General features: G+C 37.5%; 2 protein-coding genes across 2 annotated transcripts; one reads left to right on the top strand and one right to left on the bottom strand.

Moving 5' to 3' along the window:
• Positions 1 to 400: 400 nt before the first annotated feature.
• Positions 401 to 889, top strand: LOC122662148 (auxin-responsive protein SAUR68-like). The gene has a single exon (XM_043857714.1). It carries the CDS (start codon positions 405 to 407, stop codon positions 822 to 824), a length of 420 nt encoding a protein of 139 aa, XP_043713649.1. The 5' UTR covers positions 401 to 404; the 3' UTR covers positions 825 to 889.
• A 6,667-nt stretch (positions 890 to 7,556) lies between these two features.
• On the bottom strand, positions 7,557 to 7,907 carry LOC122662876 (auxin-responsive protein SAUR36-like). Its single transcript, XM_043858582.1, has one exon. The coding sequence runs from the start codon at positions 7,905 to 7,907 to the stop codon at positions 7,557 to 7,559; it is 351 nt and encodes a 116-aa protein (XP_043714517.1).
• Between the last annotated feature and the right edge of the window lie 11,735 nt (positions 7,908 to 19,642).

Below are 19,642 nucleotides of genomic sequence, written 5' to 3' on the forward strand. Positions count from 1 at the left end.
CCGTGCACTAAAACCATTATTGACCCTCAATTGTGGCACACGGAGATGGACAGACTTGTGACTCTTGAGTCGAGCTAGTGGTTTTCTTTTTCCCGATAGTAAAGACTACTCTTTTCTGCTCTGCTTTTCTCCGTTAAACAATGGAACCTGCATGTTGGTGGTAGTTAGTTGGCTTCAATAAAGATCTAAAAGCCAGCCACTTGTATTTAAAACAATACTTATCTTTACCAATTCCCCTGATTTATAACAAAAAGACAATAATCTCTCACCTCCAATCACCAAAGTGGATTTCTTCTTCACGTAACTCTTAAGATAAAAACCCACCCACGACTTCTAACTTTGGAACTAAAAATCCAATTCCTACTCAAAAGTGAGACCTCCGCAGAACACTTCTAGGGGAAGGTATGATCAACCCAATGAATCTCATCGCTCTTGCGAAGAAATGGCGAACTGTGGCTTCGATCGGCAGGAGAAGGATCTTAGCTCCAACGGGACAAGAAACCAATAAAGGTCATTTCGTCGTCTACACCACCGATAAGAAAAGGTTTGTGGTTCCATTAACGTATCTCAACAGTAATATCTTCAGAGAATTATTTAGGGTTTCTGAGGAAGAGTTTGGGTTACCTACAGACGGACCTATCACCTTACCATGCGACGCCAGCTTCTTGGATAAAGTTGTTTCACTAGTTGCAGCACAAGCTCCTCAAAGAGATTTGGAGAATACTTTGCTGAGTTCCATGGCTGTTGGTGGGCATCTGTGTTCGGGTTCTTCTTCTTCTGGTATTACTCAAGGGCCAACGCAGATCCTCCTCCGTGGCTTCTGAACAATCGACATGACCACTGATGTCCAATTTTGTAGATAGGCTTCTAAATATGTTCAAGTGTACATGCTATATTTGGCCCGCTGTGCATACATGGCCAGTTGCTGCTGTATCGCACGATAGCACAGCAACGGATAAAAATTCGCTATATTTGGCTTTTTCATTCTCCCTTTTTTTTTTAATTGGAGTAGTACTTCTAACATAATATATGTGTTCTCTCCCAAAATTTTTCCCAATTTCCAAATACATACAATCATATTAACTTAAGGCTTTTGCTAGAGCTCGACATCAAATTGGAGGTCTTTGTATTTTTGGTAAATGGGAATCTATTGAGAACCAGGTGTGTGGCACTTGGCTTAGAAATTACAAAGTTCCTTCAACCAAGGATTGGAATTCAGCTTATTAACGTAGTACATCTCATAGACAGTGTCTTCCGGATTAACTAGTCTGTAACAATTGTTACTCTTTTGGAATAAAAGAATTTAAAAAAAATTGGAGGTCGTCTTTGTAACATAATTGGAAAACTAGGTTCTGATTTGGGTGAGGTACTTGAGGCGAGTCAAGAAATAATAAAACCTGATCAAGAGTCATGTAGTAGAAAATAATCTTCTCCAATTCCCTAAATTTGTGAAGTGCGGCAGTTTGGGATGGAGATTCCGACATATCAGCTCGGACATCCAATGGTGCTGAGCTCAAGAAAAAAAGAAAAAAATCCTCAGCCAATGAACTTGGACCGTTGGATGTTCAAACTGCCACGTGTCAAAATCTCCACCCCAAACTACAGCACTGCATAGTTTAGAGAATTGGAGAGGATTAAAATCCATAGACTCACCACGTATAAAAAATTGATCACACAGCTCAAAATCAAATTGGCTTTTGAAAAGTCCATATGACACTTCATCTAATCAATATAAGTCTGATTTTTTAAATAAGGATCGAGTTTTCCTTCATCAACGATGAATGGAAATTTATTTATTGAGACAGCTTCAGATGTTCACCGGGTGATGGAGGAAAACTTAGCCTTTTTTTTAAATAATCTCTAAATATGTATCAAACATTGGATTGTCCTCTGTTGATTTCATTAGAATTGGAAACATGGGAATCGGATCGAACTCTAGTAATTGAAATCAGGAGCCTCGTGTATTGGGGACGCAATCTCTATAAGAGATAAGTTCATCGATTTTTTTTTTTTTTAAATATTATTGACAAAAAAAATAAGAAAACACTGACAAGAAAAATAAGATCAAACATAAATTATGGACAACACAATACATGATTGCAGGAATCGACTGAAATCGACTCAACCCAATTGAATCAACTAATTCAACCGATTCGATCCGATCTGATCCCGATTCTTGTTCTTCAAGCCATCACTTTCATCACCATGATCCAATACAAAAGTCTTGCTGTCTTAGTACCTTGTCGATCACGAATATTAGTTGGAAGATAGATGTGTTAAGGACTTTTTCAGCACTGTAAAGGATGTAAATGACCTAAAACCCTAAATATAGACTCAGGCGTTGCCAATATCCATTATAGGGCAGAAACAATTTGGGGTCCCAGCTGGTCATTTTTGAATGTTGACAACTTATTGTTTTATTTTGAAATCAACTTTATTTGTTTCATGTGGACAACCTTACTTCACTTTTCTACGTCTTCCTTTTTATTTTTTTTTATTCACGGTAATCCTCCACACATATCGAGAACACTTTTTAGAAAAATGGTATTATATCATGGGAGAGGGTTTTCTACCAGGATAGTTTTAGAAGGAATCCATACACTACAACCAATGAGGGGCTAAAAAATGGTACAATCTGTGTGGTTCTGCATAGGCCCAAATAGTTTGAATAAGAAAGAGAAATGTCATTATGGATCTTATTATATAAGAGCAAATTACATGCACCTCTGGTGTTTAAAATAATAACAAAACACCTCCTTTGTTTCACTTTTTACATATAATCCCTTGATGGCTCGTGGTGTTAGTGAGCTATTAGTTTTTAAAAGTAAAAAAATCGTTTTACCTTTTTAGTTTAGTGACTTATTTTAACTACTATGTTACTGTTATTCCCAATCTTCTCCTCCAAACGTGAGAACCCTAAATTGAGTTAGGGTTTTGTTACACATCAATTTCGGTGAAGTTATAGAAGCTGCTGCCCTTCTCTGACGGAGTATTTTCCTTAAGCATGCAATGAAGCGTTTGATGCAAAAAACGAAAAATAGAGCAACTAACCCATGATATTCAAAACTCATAAACGGAACAATAGTTGCAGAATCTTAATAAAATAAACAAAGAAAGACTTATAGGCTAAGACGATTGATTGCCTCTTGATTCACCACAAAAAAAATTGTATCACCGATGAAATAGAAGATCAAATTCGTCAGGAAAACTTCATCACAATAACACCAAAGGCACCGACGAGAGAGAGAGAGAAAAAAAATGGGGAAAAAAAAAAAAAACATTAATGGCTTAGAATTTTTCTTAAGAGACAGGCAAAGAAAAACTAGGAATCATTTCATAACAGCTTCTTCTGCTAGAAGGTAAGAAGGAGAGAAAGAACCGAAAAACTTTAGGATCAAGACCCATTTTGCCCAAAAATTCCTTTCCTTTCTATTTAGTTCTTCAAAAATTAGGGAGATAGTAGTTTCCTAGTTGATTTCAGTTTCCGATTTGAAGAAGGCCACCGGCCTCGCACCACTCATAACCCATGAGAATACTCAAACTCAATTTTATTCCATTATCAAATGAGAAAATTCTTCTTCTTATGCATTCCTCTTCTCTCTCATATTCTGCTTTCTCCCCTTTTCTCTTACTTTCTGTTATTCCTATCCTTTCTATTTAGTTCTTCAGAAATTACTTACCGTGTTTTCTTTCTGGTGGTATCAACAGTTCAAATAGGTTTGTTCGATCCTACCAAATCCCTTTCTTTCATTCTTAAATTTTGTGTATACATTCCTTACCTAAGGGCGATCCAACCTGGGCGATGATTTATAGCAGCTGTAGCAGCAGCACTTACGATGATAAAGATACTTTGCAGTTCACCGGAGAAGAAAGGGATAGGGTTTGGGCTATTGTTATGTTCTATAAAGGTAAAATTATCCATGGCAAATATTGAATGGAAATATAGCCATTTTCAAATGTTTAACTACCCCTAATGGTAAGGGTTTATTTGTAAGCTTTCCAATCATTAAGGGGTACATGTAAAAGGTGAAACTAAAGGGTGTTTAATTTGTTATTATTTCAAACACCAGGGGGTGCATGTAATTTGCTCTATATTTATTATGTGAAAAGGTATAAAAAAATATGTACAAGGGCAGCCTAACAATTTTTTTCTCTTATATTATATCAGGGAAAGTGTTCTCTGTGTTGCAATGCAAGCTGCATCCAGGCACATGGGCAGCTTGCGCTGCGGCACAGAGAACAACATGTCTGTATGAAATATGTAGGTATATAGAATAATAATAATAATAATCTCTCAAAAAAGACACCTAAAAAATACATATTTATAACCCATCAAAAAGTAAATGTTAATTACAAAATGATTTTTTGAGTAGGCAAAAGTTTTGTTTTCCTTTTTAGGTGATTTGGTATTTCTGCTGATGGCATTACCAAAGGTGAGATTTTCGTTTTCGCTCTTTGCTTTTTGTATTCGTCTGAGTATACCTAAATGTTAATTTGTATAATCTCATTTTTTTATTAATATAATTCTTGAATCTCTTTGGAAGAAAAAAAACGGTTGTTATAGCCGTTAATGCATATTCTTGTGTTGTGGCAGTCAACCACCTCTATATGACCATCACTTAAACGGTAACGGTGTTATAACCGTTATAAACTTTTTGAGTGGTGTCAGACAACCTCCATATGGGCCAATGGCCATTACTAAAACAGCTCTGGTGTTAAAAGTTTCAACAGGGTCGGCCCAATAAAGGAATGCTTATAGGTGTTGATGGAATTTTTATCCGCTTGTCGGCCATGTGTGCACAGTAGACCCCACTATGCACACATGGCCGCTGCTGTGCCGCACGATGGCACAGCAGAAGATAAAAGTCCATGTTGATGTGGACCCTAATGAATTATGTAGTTATGCATACGTGATAAGTCCATGTAAGGGTGGAAATCGGGGGGTTCTGGTTATTAGGTTTGGTATCCGTGGGATTTACTTTTTGATAAGGTGAAATTAAAATCGAATCGGACAGGAATCAGTTAACATTAGAATCGTTTTGCATAATGTCCGATTTTATCGGTTTCTATTCGATTTTCGTTATCTGATCCACATCCAGTTTATATGCTGCTTGTGTATGTCGTTTTTGGGAAAATAACGAAGATAAACTCGGTTTTCAAAGGCCTTTATATTCTTGTGTTTCCCTATTCTCTCCAAGTCTCCCTCACTCACCATATTTCCCATGCCTATGTGATAAAAAAAAAAAAAATAAAATAAAAAAATAAAAAAAAAAAAACCTTCCCCATCTTTGCCCATCCATCTTTTCCTTTCTTATTCTTTGTTTCTCCATTTTTTTTCTTCTCCACTCTCACATGATAAACAAACTATTTCTTCTATTAGAAAGTAGGGTTTTGTTAATCCATTTTAACATCATTTTCAATTCATACTTGAACAAGTATAATATATAGGGGCTGATGTTCTATGTGCCGCAGCGCAGCCTGCGTCCAGACACATGGGCCTACCATTCAGGTGGCAGGGTGGTCATTTCGCCCACCCCCATGTGTCTGGGCATGGCTTGTGCCCTCTGGCACAGAAAATATTTGTCCAATATATAGTTAACCCAAGACATTTTACTTATTTTTTGTTTCAAGTATGATGCAATAATTGTTGTTTATTAAATTAATGATTATGTTATTAATTAATCCAATTGATGCATGCGCTTGTATTTGGTAAGAGGTACCAGTTTCTATTCCATTTTTTATTAGGTTTAGAACCGTGGTTCTGCAGTGCAAATTGAAAGCGAATCGAAAAAAACCTACAAAATAAAAATCGGATCATTTTTCTACGGTGCGATTTAGTTCAATCTCAAACGGTCGGTTCCGGTTCCATTTTGAAACCCTTACGTCCATGTCACATGGGCCTTTTGGTTCCTATAGTACAGTGAGGTGTTCAATATATAAAGTTTTCCATCTATGCTGCTTTAGTAGCACAAAAGAACAAAGAACATTTCTACCCACAATAAAAAAAAAATAAAAAAAACAAAAAAAACAGAGCAAAGAACATTATAAATGGCCCTTATTATAAATAAAAACCACATCTTGAATTAGAGGACATATTCACATAATGATAGGTTGGGCAGTATAGGTTGTGCAGGTAATCGATCGGGCCAACTCGAACTTGATATAGTGGGCAGCGTTTGGTATTCATTCTTGGATGGAACACATTCTTTGACTTCCATGTATGATCTTAAACATTTGAATCCATTATTTATTTAACGTATACTTATCATCTCATCTTCTCAATCTAGGAAGCGCCTCTTGGCGTGGTGATGACTGGCAATGCAATAGAGTTCTTACTTAAGTCCATGGGAGAGATCATTGGTTTGACTCATTTCCCCCCCCCCCCCTAAAAAAAAAAAAAACCGAATGTTAGATATCAATATTCCCCCTCGTCCTGGCTGCCTGCCACCTAGGATCTGATCAAAAGAAAATGATAATAAAAAAATTTCTCAACCACAAAATTTTGTGGGTCCCATGTTTCTCATTCCTTGAGGCTTGAAGATCTCAACTCTTACGAAAAACAAAAAAACGATCTCAACTCTAAACCGTGGTTAAAGAAAACGAACTATACAAATATACTTTGAAAGTGTTTGGAAGCATATAATAGACATGTTGAAATTGGGTGCATTTGCTATGATTTCTTAGAATGCATACCAAACACAGCATACACCCCACCCCCCCCCCCCCCCAAAAAAAAAAAAAAAAAAAAAAAAAAAAAAAAAAAAAAAAAAAAAAAAAACTCCTCTCCCCCCCCCCACCCCCACCACCAACCCCCCCCCCCCTTCTGATAAGTATTATCTGAATGATGGTTTCCATCCTGTTCTCTCGACTGCTTATGTATATATGAACTGGGCCTGTGTGCCGGCATCTTACTCTTACAATTATACCATGGGTTTTTTTGGCAAAATTAATTGCAGAGGATGCTTAGTGTGTGTTTTACACGTACAGTCTTAAAAATTTCCTGTTAATCACTTAATCCATAAAACGATTCTAGACCCTCTTCACCAATATAACCTATAATTAATTCTTCTCTCTCTCTCTCTCTCTCTCGTTTTGGGGTAATTGACTCACCTTAGTTTATGAAGTTCCTTGAGTGGACTTAGGGACTCGGGTCCGAGTCCAACTGAGTCAATTGTCTAGTATTGAAAACTCGGCCAAGTTCAGAGTTGACTCATCCATGTTTAAACCTTAAAACTAGATCTAAAACATCCAGATTCAAACAGAAGTAGGAAAAGATTAACCTTCTAAAAAATTGAAAATCTAGTAATCTGGATAAGAGGAAGAGGGATTCTCAACAAGCAAAAGATTATTAATGTTGGGTTTAAAACCATAAATACCACTTGAAGTTTTGAACTAACAAGTTTTGTTTGTAAACTTCCATTATACATATATATAAAACATCTACAAAGGTTACCTGCACTTGGCAGATAAAAAAAAAAATAAATAAATAAATGCAAGAGAAGGCTTTTGGACCACAAAAATTAAGGGATTCATTTCTCCCCTCTTTGGAGGACTTCCTAAAGTAAGGTGATTTCTCCAAATGTTTCACTAGTGGGGTTTCTCTTGTGACCATACCTCAGCTGGGAAAGAACAAACTCCATGAAATCTCCATTGCATGGAAGCATGATAGGCCTATTACATGAGAACCCAAACTTTGTTTCCGCCATTTTAAGAAGCTCTGTGAAGATGGGTTCCTCCAGGTAGTGCAGTGGAACTATAAAACGCTTGCCATCTTCAGCATAGACAGCAAAATGACCCTTATCTGCAAGCAACCTACCCACTGATCTTGAGATGAAGATCCTCTTTGTCCCCAAAACAACTAACCTAAGCCACCGTTTCATCCTCTCCATCAGCCCTACAGGTTTCATCTTAGCTGAATTGGACTATTGATGAGTGCAATGATTTGTTAAGGTTTCCATGATACATAACACATATATAAGAAAGGGGAGACAGGAAAGATGTTGGGTTTTATCTAAGTGGGAGGAAACCATATCAAATTATCAACAACTTCTGAAAGTCTTTGGGTACATGGGAAAAGAGATGGGAACCCTTTTCTGCGGCGATCGTGCTGCGCTCAACTCACAAACCGTCACGGGGATTTCATGTCGATCCAATGGTTGATAGACGAATTCATCAGCTTCTGAATTTTAAGAGATAAGTTTTGAATTTTGAATTAAGCACGTCTACCAACCATTGGATCGACATAAAACCCCGTACCGATGACCTGTGAGTTGAGCGCAACACGATGGCCACTCAACCCTATACCGACGATCCAAATCTGAAATATGTCCCATCACCCCCACAATGTATCAATTGACTACTATAGATAAGTGTCAACGTTTCCTAACCATGTATTGCTGCCTAAAAGAATACTTAGTTAATTACCCGGTCAGTGATCCAACCAAAAGGTAGGTTTACGTGCAAATCCAGAAAATATTGACAAAACTATTGGTTGAGTCAGCATAATGAGATTGTCTACTCAACAAACTTTATGTGTAAGGATACGAAGCAGATACAACTCATCGCTTAGAGCAACACATGCAGCAATAGTAGTATTGCCGCAAAAATGGACGAGGTACTGATTCAGCTAATCTCGTATATATATGGTTTCTAAAGCGATTGAGTGTTGATGTGAAACAAAGAAACAACTCTAAAATGTCAGCCGACCAACTTGACTTCTCCTAACTCTAAACCCCATCTTCTGAACATGTCTGGTAGTGGACATGCAATGCTTAAATATAATTGGGACTTATCTCCTAGGGAAAATTATCTCCTTCAGTTTCCTGGCCGGCCCAGTTCCCCAGTTCCTCTAATAGAGGATGGTGGACCCCATTCAGGTAGAGTGTTTGGGCAGGGATAAGGTGGTCATTTCAGTCCCCCCTTGTTAGAGGAACTGGGGAACTGAGCCGGGCAGGGAACTGGAGGTGATAAAGATCTTGTCTCCTGGTCTATAAACCTCAACAGCTTTCATTGTTTTATTAGAACAAATACCAAACAAAACACGGATAAAAAATGAAAAACAAAGAAAGATGACACAGAGATTTAACGTAGTTCACACGCCAATATGTTGTGCTACGTTCACTGGCGAAGACGAATATGTTTCACTATGTAAATCGGAGAAAGTTATAATGGAGATCTCTCAAGAACATCCAAAATGGTGTTACTGCTCTCTCCCAGAAATCCTAAATTAATTACCCCAAATCTCACTTTCTTTACAACAAAGCGGGTAAAGAATATAAAAACTCCACCATCGGATCGGGTCGATCCATCCAAGTCGCCACCAAAATGTCAGAGCCGATCATTCTTCGAAACAGGTACAAAAATTCGAGACACACATAACAGTCGTATGTTTCACTCAATCTTACCTTAAAGACACCTAAAGCACCAAATTATTCAAACTTCATAGGCATTGGGACATCAAGTGAAGCTTTTCCTTATAGGTGACAACACTCAAGTCTATAAGAGAAAACATGGCAATCACAAACTAACTAGGGGAAATGGGGCACGTAATATGCCTACACTTCGAGTAATCTATCTGTAGGAGATGAAAGAACCCATTCTTATTGACCTACCTAAAGTCTCAAAACACGCACCCATATATCTTCCTATCTTAATTTGAGGCATCAAAACAGGTGGAGACTATGGAAAATTATCACCTCCAGTTTGCTGACCGGCCCAGTTCCCCAGTTCCTCTAATAGGGGGATGGTGGACCCCACCCGGGCAGGGTGTTTGGGCATGGGTAGAGAGGTCATTTCAGCCCCCCTTTGTTAGAGGAACTGGGGAACTGGGTCGGTCAGCAAACTGGAGGTGATAAAGATCCAGAGACTATGGAGGAAGGGAACATGGACCGTAGGTCACGACACTCATACTGCAATCTTACATCCTCTCCAGCCCCTGTATTTAATTGTCTTGAAGGTGCATTGCATTGCACCGCCGAAAACCAGCCCAAACTGACCTACTGCTTGAGTTTCTTGTTATTGACCAATATGGAGTCTCCTCTCACATGGAAACTTTATAGTTGGTTTTTTATTCCTATATCTAATTAATTTATGCTAGGAAAAATTACACTGCCACCCCTTGAGATTTGTAATAAATACACAGTGCTACCCCCTGTGTTTTCAAAATATACACCCCGACCCCCAGAGTTTAATGTACTTGTTACACTTAGCCCCACTCCATTAGAGCATTCCTGTTAGTTGCTGACGTGTTGGCCATTGATGCCTAAAAATGACAAATATACCCTTAATATGATGTGAGTTTACCATTTTGCCCATTGGGCAACCAAACTTCACACCCCCTTCCCCTGCTACTCGAATCCGACGCCAGTGTTCCACATGTCCGTGTGGAGGAGCCCGTCATTCCGGCAAGACTCGCAGAATGCGCTTAGGCCAAAATCGGAGATCTTGAGGTTGCCATTCTCATCGAGGAAATCTTATCTCTTACCTTTGACTCTCTCTCTTGTAAGGGTATTTATGTAATATCCCTTCATATGTTCTAATATAATCCTACTTGTATTAATGCCCAGGCTATGAGGGGCAATCTAGTACTTAGCCCAACTGACTTAAACCCTAGTTTTCCTATATATACTAGCTGGAGGCAGTAGTCTGGGTATTCCAAATTAGATACTCAGGGTGTAATGCTTTAAGCAACCTTGTGCTTAAACCCTAAACCCTAACAATCTTAAAGCATTAGATTTTCGTTTTCCTGCAATCAAGGTCGGTTTTGGTTTTATAGATTCTCATTCAGCTTTGGTTTTCTCTCTGATCGATTCTAGTTAGTTGATCGATTTTTGCGATCAATCTTTTGCAATCGGTTTTGAGAGATCAACGTGCTTCGGTGATTTTTCTCCAATTGATCTTCGGTGGTTGTACTCCAATCGTCTTCGTGGTGGTATTGATCAATCTTAGAAGACAATCGGAAAAAAATAAAATAAAATCTGCAGAATTCATTAAAAGGGTTTGCAGGTTGTCAGGGAGTTTTTACCTGAGGTGTTGTTTTCTTTGATTAAAGAATTCAATAAATGCTTACATCATCACCTTTTGGCTGATTCAAAAAGGCAAAAGGAAAATTTGCACAACGTGGTTTTCAAAGCCGTTTTCTATTCCTTTGATTTGATTCTTAAAAATAAAAAAAGAAAAAAAAAGAAAAGAGGAAGGTCAAATCACGTTGACAGAGAGGCAGTGAGCCATCTCTTCAACGAATAGTGTTGGTTTGTTGAAAAACAAAAAAAAAAGAAATCAGAATTCGTTGAAGAGAGAAAGGTCTAAGCTTTTCTTTGAAAAGTCAAATTTTTATTTTTTGATTTTGCAAAAAAAGAAAAAAGAAAAGTAGAAGAAGACAAAACGGAAGAGACAAAAGCTTTAGCTTTTGATTTGTTTTTGAGATCGGTCACAACCTATGGGCTGCGACCAGTGCCAACCATTATCGAACAGCAGTCAATGATCTATCAACGCCGCTGCGCCGCTGCACCGCCGCCATCTTTTGCTCCGTCGTCTAAATCCAGGGTTCTCCATCTCAGGTGTGACTGTTCCTTGAGCATTTATTTTTTATTTGAATTTTTTGCTTGGGCATATAAACAAATCATTTAACAATAGAAAAACACGTTGTTCCAATTGAGATGATCAAATTGGAAAGTTTTAGTGGCTCTGAGTTCAGTTATTGAAAAAGGAGGACTCAGTTTGGATTGAAGTACCTCAATATTTTCTACACTGTAGTAAATAAATTTTCTGATTGTACGGACTTAACTGAAGCCCAATAGATAAGTGATGAGGACTTTTATAAAGACTACCTATTGAACTGCCTGTCAGATAGGCTGGCAGAGACTTATAGTAAATATGAGATTGCAAAAGAGATTTGGAAAAACCTAGAAGCCCAATTCAAAAAGGAGGAGGACCTATCAAAAACTCACTTGGTTGATAAGTTTATGGACTTTAAGTTTCAACAAGATAAGGAGATACTTTCACAAGTAACAAACTTTGAGAACTTGAGAACAAAATTGAACCAAGAAAACATCCCTGTTGTTGATGCATTCTTAGTGGGTGCAATTATCTTTAAGTTACCCTCTACCTGGCATTCCTTTAAAACTGAGATGCATAGAAAGAAAACACAAGTGGGGCTAGATGATCTCAAACTGTTCATTAGAATCAAAGATGAGAACAGAGCCAGAAATAACTTGGAGATGGTGAAATAACAACAGGTATCTGCCAATTTGGTTTCACAACCCAAGAAATATCCTAGGCCGTCCAAGCCACCTAAGAAAGAACCCCAACATTTGGAGGCCAAAAATACTAACTTTAAAAAGAAGGGCAAGTGCCGCAACTATGGAAAGTGGGATCACTATGCATCTGAGTGTAGGGGTCCTAAGAAAGGGAACACTGACACACCACAGAAGGAAGTTCACATGTTGGTGGACAAGACTGAGCCTACTAACTTTGTTGCCAAGGTTGGCAAGGGTAAGGGGTTGGCCAGTACATCTTCAGATTGGTGGTTAGACTCTGGAGCGACTTGTCATGTTTGCAATAGCAAGAACCTGCTCACTGATGTTGTTCAAGTAACAGAGACTGTCACTGTTGCAAATGGAGACGTAGTAGAAGTGCTTCAAAAAGGGACATCAAACCTGGTTCTTTCATCAGGTAAAATATTAATTTTGAAAAATGTTAAAATCTTTCTTGATTTTGAAAAGAATTTAATTTTCATTGGAATTTTGTTTGATGCTGGCATGTCTATTACTTTTAGTAGTAGTAGAGTAACATTGTCTGTTAGCTCTTTTTATTTTGGATGTGCTTATAATTTGAATGGTATGTTTAGGTTGAGTTTAGCTAATGAGACAATAAACCAGGTTAACCATAATTCACTTGATCCCAAAATACTACATTGTAGGTTAGGACATGTGAACTATAAAAAAATGCTCAAACTAGCTAGAACTCATAATTTATCATTAGACACTTCAATTAGATTTAACAGATGTGAAGTGTGTGCTCAAACCAAAATAACTAGAAAACCTTTCAGACCGGTTTCTATGAGCACTCAACTTCTTGAACTTGTACATTCTGACATTTGTGACTTTAAAAGCTACACAACTAGAGGAGGACGGAAGTATTTGATAACATTTATAGACGATTTTTCTAAATATTATCATTTATACCTGTTAAAATCTAAAGATGAAGCATTTGAAAATTTGAAAATTTTCAAGAATAGGATAGAAAATCAGTTGAACTTGAAAATTAAAAGTTTTAGAAGTGATAGGGGAGGAGAATACAAATTGACAGAGTTCAAGGAATTCTGTCTCTGCAGGCATAATCCTTGAAACTACTGCTCCTTACTCATCTCAATCAAATGGCATAGCTGAAAAAAAGAATAGGACGATAACAGAAATGTTAAACTCCATATTATTGACAGCTGGTAAGCCCTCTTGCTATTGAGGAGAAGCAGTGTTGATTGCAAATCACATTCTAAATAGACTATCACATTCAAAACTGACTTCTACATCTTATGAACTATGGCATAATCATCCCTATAGGTATGACACTCTTAAGGTTTGGGGCTGTATAGCTTATGTTAGGATACAAGACCCTAGGAGACCTAAGGTGGGAACTAGAATAAACAATTGTGTATATCTAGGTTGTGTAGAAGGCAGTGCTGCAGACTAGTTTTTGGATCTATCAACCAATGTGGTGATAGAATCTAGGGATGCTATATTCTTTGAGGATAAATTCCTTAGAGATAAAGGCCTAACCTTGCCAGGTTTGACTGAAGTGGTTACAGAATTACCTTTGGAATCTGAACCAATTGTTTCTGACACTACTCCCACAATGCTCCTTGAATCAAAATCTAGAAGAGTATCTACTAGAGATCGAGTACCCAAGAATTTTGGTGAGGATTTTGTGACCTACCATTTAGAGGTTGATCCATCCACCTATAAGGAAGCGATGAGATCTAGGAACTCACTGGTATGGAAAGAAGTCATTGATGAGGAAATGAGCTCTTTAATGCAGAATGAGACCTGGCAGCTTGTTGATCTGCCTAGAGGGGCCAAGACAATAGGGTATAAGTGGGTACTGAAGAAGAAACTTAATCCGGATGGGTCTATAGCCAGGTATAAAGCACGATTAGTAGCTAAGGGCTATAAACAGGTGAGAGGGATAGATTATTTTGATATCTACTCCCCGGTCTGTCATTTGGCAATGATAAGGATTCTTCTTGCCATAGCATCTATTGAGCACTATGTTGTGCATCAAATGGATGTAAAAACAATTTTCCATAATGGAGACCTAACAGAAGAAATCTACATGAACCAACCTGAAGGGTTTGTCATGGAAGGTTCTGAAAAAAGAGTTTATAAATTAAACAAATCTCTCTATGGTCTTAAACAAGCACCTAAATTATGGCATGAGAAGTTTGACAAGACAGTAAAGAGCCTTGATTTTCAAACCAGCAATTCGGATAAGTGTCTTTATTTTTTGTCTGAGTCAAACAAGGTCACGATTATTTGCTTGTATATAAACGACATATTGATTCTAGGTTCTGATCTCTCTGTAGTGAGTGACATTAAAGAAACCTTGTCCAGAGAATTCGACATGAAAGATCTTGGTGTGGTAGACACCATTCTTGGGATGAGAGTAAGCTTCAGTGAGCAAGGGATCACCCTTAGTCAGACTCATTACATTGAGAAGCTACTTTTTAGTTGGGGATACAGTGATTGTAAATCGATTGAGACACCCTATGACTATAACAAATGGTTGAAACCTAACACAGGTGACACCGTGAATCAGTTAGATTATTCTAAATTGATTGGTAGTCTCATGTATGCAATGAGTTGCACTAGGCCAGACATAGCCTTTACGGTAGGCATGTTGAGTCGTTTTACTAGTAATCCTAGAAAAGAGCATTGGGATGTCCTATCAAGGTTGATGAGATACTTTAAGGGTACTTAAGGTTATACTCTATGTTATACTGGACATCCTCCAACTTTGAAAGGATATTCTGATGCATCTTGGTACTCAGATTTGGGAGACAGCAGATCTACCAGTGATTATGTATTTACACTAGGAGGAGTAGCTGTAGCATGGAAATCCAAGAGACAGACTAGTATTGCTCTGTCATCTATGGAATTGGAACTTTATGCTCTAGTTTCTGTGGGAGATGAAGCAGAGTGAATAAAAGATCTGATCATGGATATTCCATTGAGGAGTTTTAAGTTAAACTCTATATCTATATTCTGTGATAATCAAACAACAAAGACGATTGTGAATAACTCACTCTTTAATGGTAAGAGGAGACACATCAACCTGAAACAGGCCATGCTGAATTATAGAACAGAACAAGGGATTATCACTTTGATTGGTGTGAGATCAAAGGATAATACGGTAGATTCCCTTACAAAGGGATTGAACAAAGATCGAACATTCAAAACTACGAGGGAGATGGGGTTAAAGACCATTTAGTCAAGTCTTAATCTAACCCAGTATTATTTTGAATTATTCGAATCTCATCTAGCCTTGGTAAGTATTCGGGATAGTTTACATGTTTCAGATAACTTAGTTAGGTTACTAAGTATGGGGGTTTGTGAAACCATTCCAAACTTGATGGTGTAGCAAACTTTCATGTGAAGTCTCCTTACTTTGTTATTCCACAAAGGAATATGAAAAATGTCTGATATGTTTCAATGATATTATGCTAGTCTTTATGTCAATCCAAATTTGATGACACATCTTTCATAGTATGGTGTACCATTCCAAATTTGATGATACAATATAAATTTATGACTAATATGACGAATACAGTATTCCAAATGGAAACATGGTATGGTCCTTATGATAGAAACTATATAGGATTGAGTTCTTGTAAAGAAACTTGATGATGATGCTTATTGTTTTTTGATTTACCTTCAGCCATATATGAAATGTACTAAGTTCTTATTGTTGAACTAGATACTATTGTGCAAATGATTGAATTCATATTATTTTATGAAATTCATATTTAACAAATTACAGAGAATGGTGAAGTTGGAAGAGAACGGTTGAATCTGGATCTCGATGAGGATGACTTACTTGATGAGTAAAGTCACATGGATTGCAAGGACTTTTCTTTTGATTATTTCTTTTGGTTTAGCCACTTGCATGTGAAACTTCGGATTTATTGTTAGGTTTAGTTTTTTATCTAAAACCCTAATTTTATTTCTTGAAGTTTACTTGTTGCTTATTTGATTTATTGGATTATTGATATTCAATTTATATTGATTCAATTACTGATTGAACAATGGTTTCTATACATGTGTGGTGGATATATGTAGAACATAGGAGGAGATTGTAAGGATATTTATGTAATATCCCTTCATATGTTCTAATATAATCCTACTTGTATTAATGCCCAGGCTATGAGGGGCAATCTAGTAATTAGTCTAACAGACCTAAACCCTAGTTTCCCTATATATACTAGCTGGGGGTAGCAGTCTGGGTATTTCAAACTAGATACTCAGGGTGTAATGCTTTAAGCAACCTTGTGCTTAAACCCTAAACCCTAACATCTCTCTCATTTCTCTCACCCTCAGGTTCTCTTTCATTATCTCTCAGTTTCGATTCTCACCTCTCTAGTCCTATTCTTAATCCTTCTGATTAAGGAAAGAAGAGGGTCAGTTACTTATCTGCTGGTCTAGAACTCAATATCAAGTTCTCTTCCATCAGATTGATGGCTGATCAGAAGTGGGCATACACAGTGAAGATCCAGAGAAAAAATTGGACAATATTTAGATAAAGGAACCAACACACTGTTTAAGGTCAATAATGTCCCAAAGAAGATCAATTGGATAGAAAGAACTAATCTGGACTTTCAACACTGAGACAGAACGGGAATCGGCTTCTAACGTGTATGATTGAAGAATTAACATTGCTTTTTTAACCATATGTTCCCAAAGATCAGAATTTGCAGAATAACAGAGTAGAAACTGAATTTAGTGAAAGAGGAGAAGAAAAGTAGAAGATTAACCTTGACACAGTGTATTGACCAAAATGGAGTCTCCTCTCACAAGGAAACTCTATATTTGGTTCCTACATCTAATTTATGTTATTATCACATTTATTATTCTATTACTATTCAATCTTCCATTGGGATCGTTTCCTACTACAATTGTATGGCCGACTAGGGCAAGCTATCTTGATGTATTTTTAATCTCCACCATTGTAGAGAATGTTTAAGGCAATAGAAATATTTCTTGAAACTCTACACTTCTCAATTAACCCTAACTTGTGAGGCTAGTAGTGATACACTTCACTTACTAGGCCAAATAAGGGCACCAAGAGTTGTGCTCAACAATCACAAGTAGAGAAGGAGAAAGAGTACTAAAATGTTTTTGAATGAATGAGTGAAATGTCAGGAAGCCAACCCTCTATTTGTAGAGGCAAAGAGCCCTTCCAAGGTCTCTTCAAAAGGGGTGTATCCATTAAATAAGTGGACAAGATTCAATCTCCTATGGAGATTCCAAACCTATGCCTCTAATCCTTTCCCATGCAACCCATATGTAAAGTTATATCCAAAGAAAGGACATATGTGTGCGTGTGTGTCAATTCGTATTGATTCTTGGGCCTTAAACCAGGCCTAAAAACAAAGATCTACGACTTAAAATTAAGTCACAACCAAGCACAATAGAACTTGAAATCAATTGTCTAAAATATATAACTTGTTGGACCCAAGACTAAGCCCACATATATGCACACCACACCATACCGGCCTGGGCCGGCCCAACTAAGGGCACCAAGAACTGTGCTCAACACTCACAAAACAAAGAAGAAGAGAAAGAGAGAATACTCAAAAACTTATAATAGAGGAGAAAATGTTGTTGAATGAATGAATGAAAAGGCAAAAAGCCTCTCCAAGGAGTTTCTTCAAAAGGGTTGTATCCATTAAATGAGTGGACAAGATTTAATCTCCTATGGAGATTCTGAAGCTATGCCTCTAATCTTTTCCCACGCAACTTATATTATGTAAAGGTATGTCTATAAACAAAAAACACAAATACAATGTATATATATGTCAATTCCTTATAGGGCCTTGGGCCTTACATTAGGCCCAAAAACAGAAATCTATCACTTAAAATTAAGTCACAACCAAGCCCAAAAGAACTTGAAGTCTATCGTTTAAAAAATATAATTTATTGAATCCAAGACCTAGCCCACGTATATAAACACCAACTTAATCCAGCCCATTGGGGTTGACTGGCAACATAATTTTGTGGACAAGTTTCAATACATGCATACCACCACACCCGAAACAAAGCTTTTGAGAAACTTTGAAGAAGCAATATTTTTGAAAACATTTGAACCAATACGAAATTGGAGTTCAATGCATTGTACAAGGAAGGTATGGTTGAGATAAATTACGAAAATTGTTACATGACCCATCTAAACAGTAACTTTTTTAGTTAATGATAAAAATGGCTTTTAACCAGAAAAGAAAATTGATAATAACAGCCAATTTAGCCATCCACAAGGCAGAAAATCATGGCCTGAAACAACATGGATAATTTAGCTTCAAATCCTAAGCCCAATTGGCCCCAATACCGTGTTGGCTTTTATCATTTCTAACCATCCAGGAAATTCTGGTTTGAGCCCAATCTGGACCATGGTTCCAAGGATTAGGATTTAGATTGGCCTGAGAATCAGTCAGGGATCGTGTTGCATTGACCGATCCAGATTGTGATCGACGGCTGCCAATCCAGTCTCCAATCCTAGCTGGTCTTTAAATCCTTGATCTGGTATCTATTACGTAAAATTTGTTTCATCCTTTGATCTGTGGGGACACCGGTTCAAACCTTCTCTGGTTGTACATCAAATTGTGGTAAGAGTGTCAATTTCAAACAATACCAGGAACCGACCCACACTAAAACACACAATTAATTAACTCATCCCGTTATTAAATGAGGTGGCCACAGTTTTGGGACAGGTTTCCTAACGGGCCAGAACTAAAAGACTTATATAATAACGGGAAAGATATCGCTGACTAGGCCTCTAGAGTGTGTATGTTCATGCTGGCCAATGGGAGTGCATGCACAAGCATCATCCTGGGTAGGAATTTTGCCTTTCCATGAGGGTAGTGTAGGACTTTCGTGCGCTTCTAAGTCTAGGCGCAGGAGCCACGTGACCAGTTAGCATTCTTTTCCCCTGTACTAAGAAACCAGCTAGAATTAGAAGCACTAGGAACATGTTTAAGATGCATATTTATTTATATAGAGCTGGTTATAACTTATATAAGAGTCAAGTCATAATTATAAATAAAAACTAAGGGTTATCAAATAAACACAGATTTTGTTTTTTTCAAGTCCAAGCCCCCCACACTTTCCTACACTCAGTACTTTGCAGGTAAAGGAAGCAAAGGTAGATAACAGGATTGTGGCTGTTCATTCTGCTATGGGTGGTGGAACTGGCCTTAATTTCTTCCAAAAGAGATTCCTAGATCGATGTTTCGATGTTGGGATCGTAGAGCAATATGCTGTAACATTTGCAACAGGTCTAGCAACAGAACGTGTCAAGCCGTTTTGTGCCATCTATTCATCATTTTTTGCAACGAGGATATGATCAGACAAGCCATTAAGATTCTATTGGAGGATTT

Source organism: Telopea speciosissima, chromosome 5, assembly GCF_018873765.1.
Source record: "Telopea speciosissima isolate NSW1024214 ecotype Mountain lineage chromosome 5, Tspe_v1, whole genome shotgun sequence".
Taxonomy (NCBI): Eukaryota; Viridiplantae; Streptophyta; class Magnoliopsida; order Proteales; family Proteaceae; genus Telopea; species Telopea speciosissima.

Excerpts from the sequence above, each read along its gene's own strand:
- LOC122662148 (XM_043857714.1), top strand. The coding sequence starts at position 405 with ATGATCAACCCAATGAATCTCATCGCTCTTGCGAAGAAATGGCGAACT.
- LOC122662876 (XM_043858582.1), bottom strand. The coding sequence starts at position 7,907 with ATGAAACCTGTAGGGCTGATGGAGAGGATGAAACGGTGGCTTAGGTTA.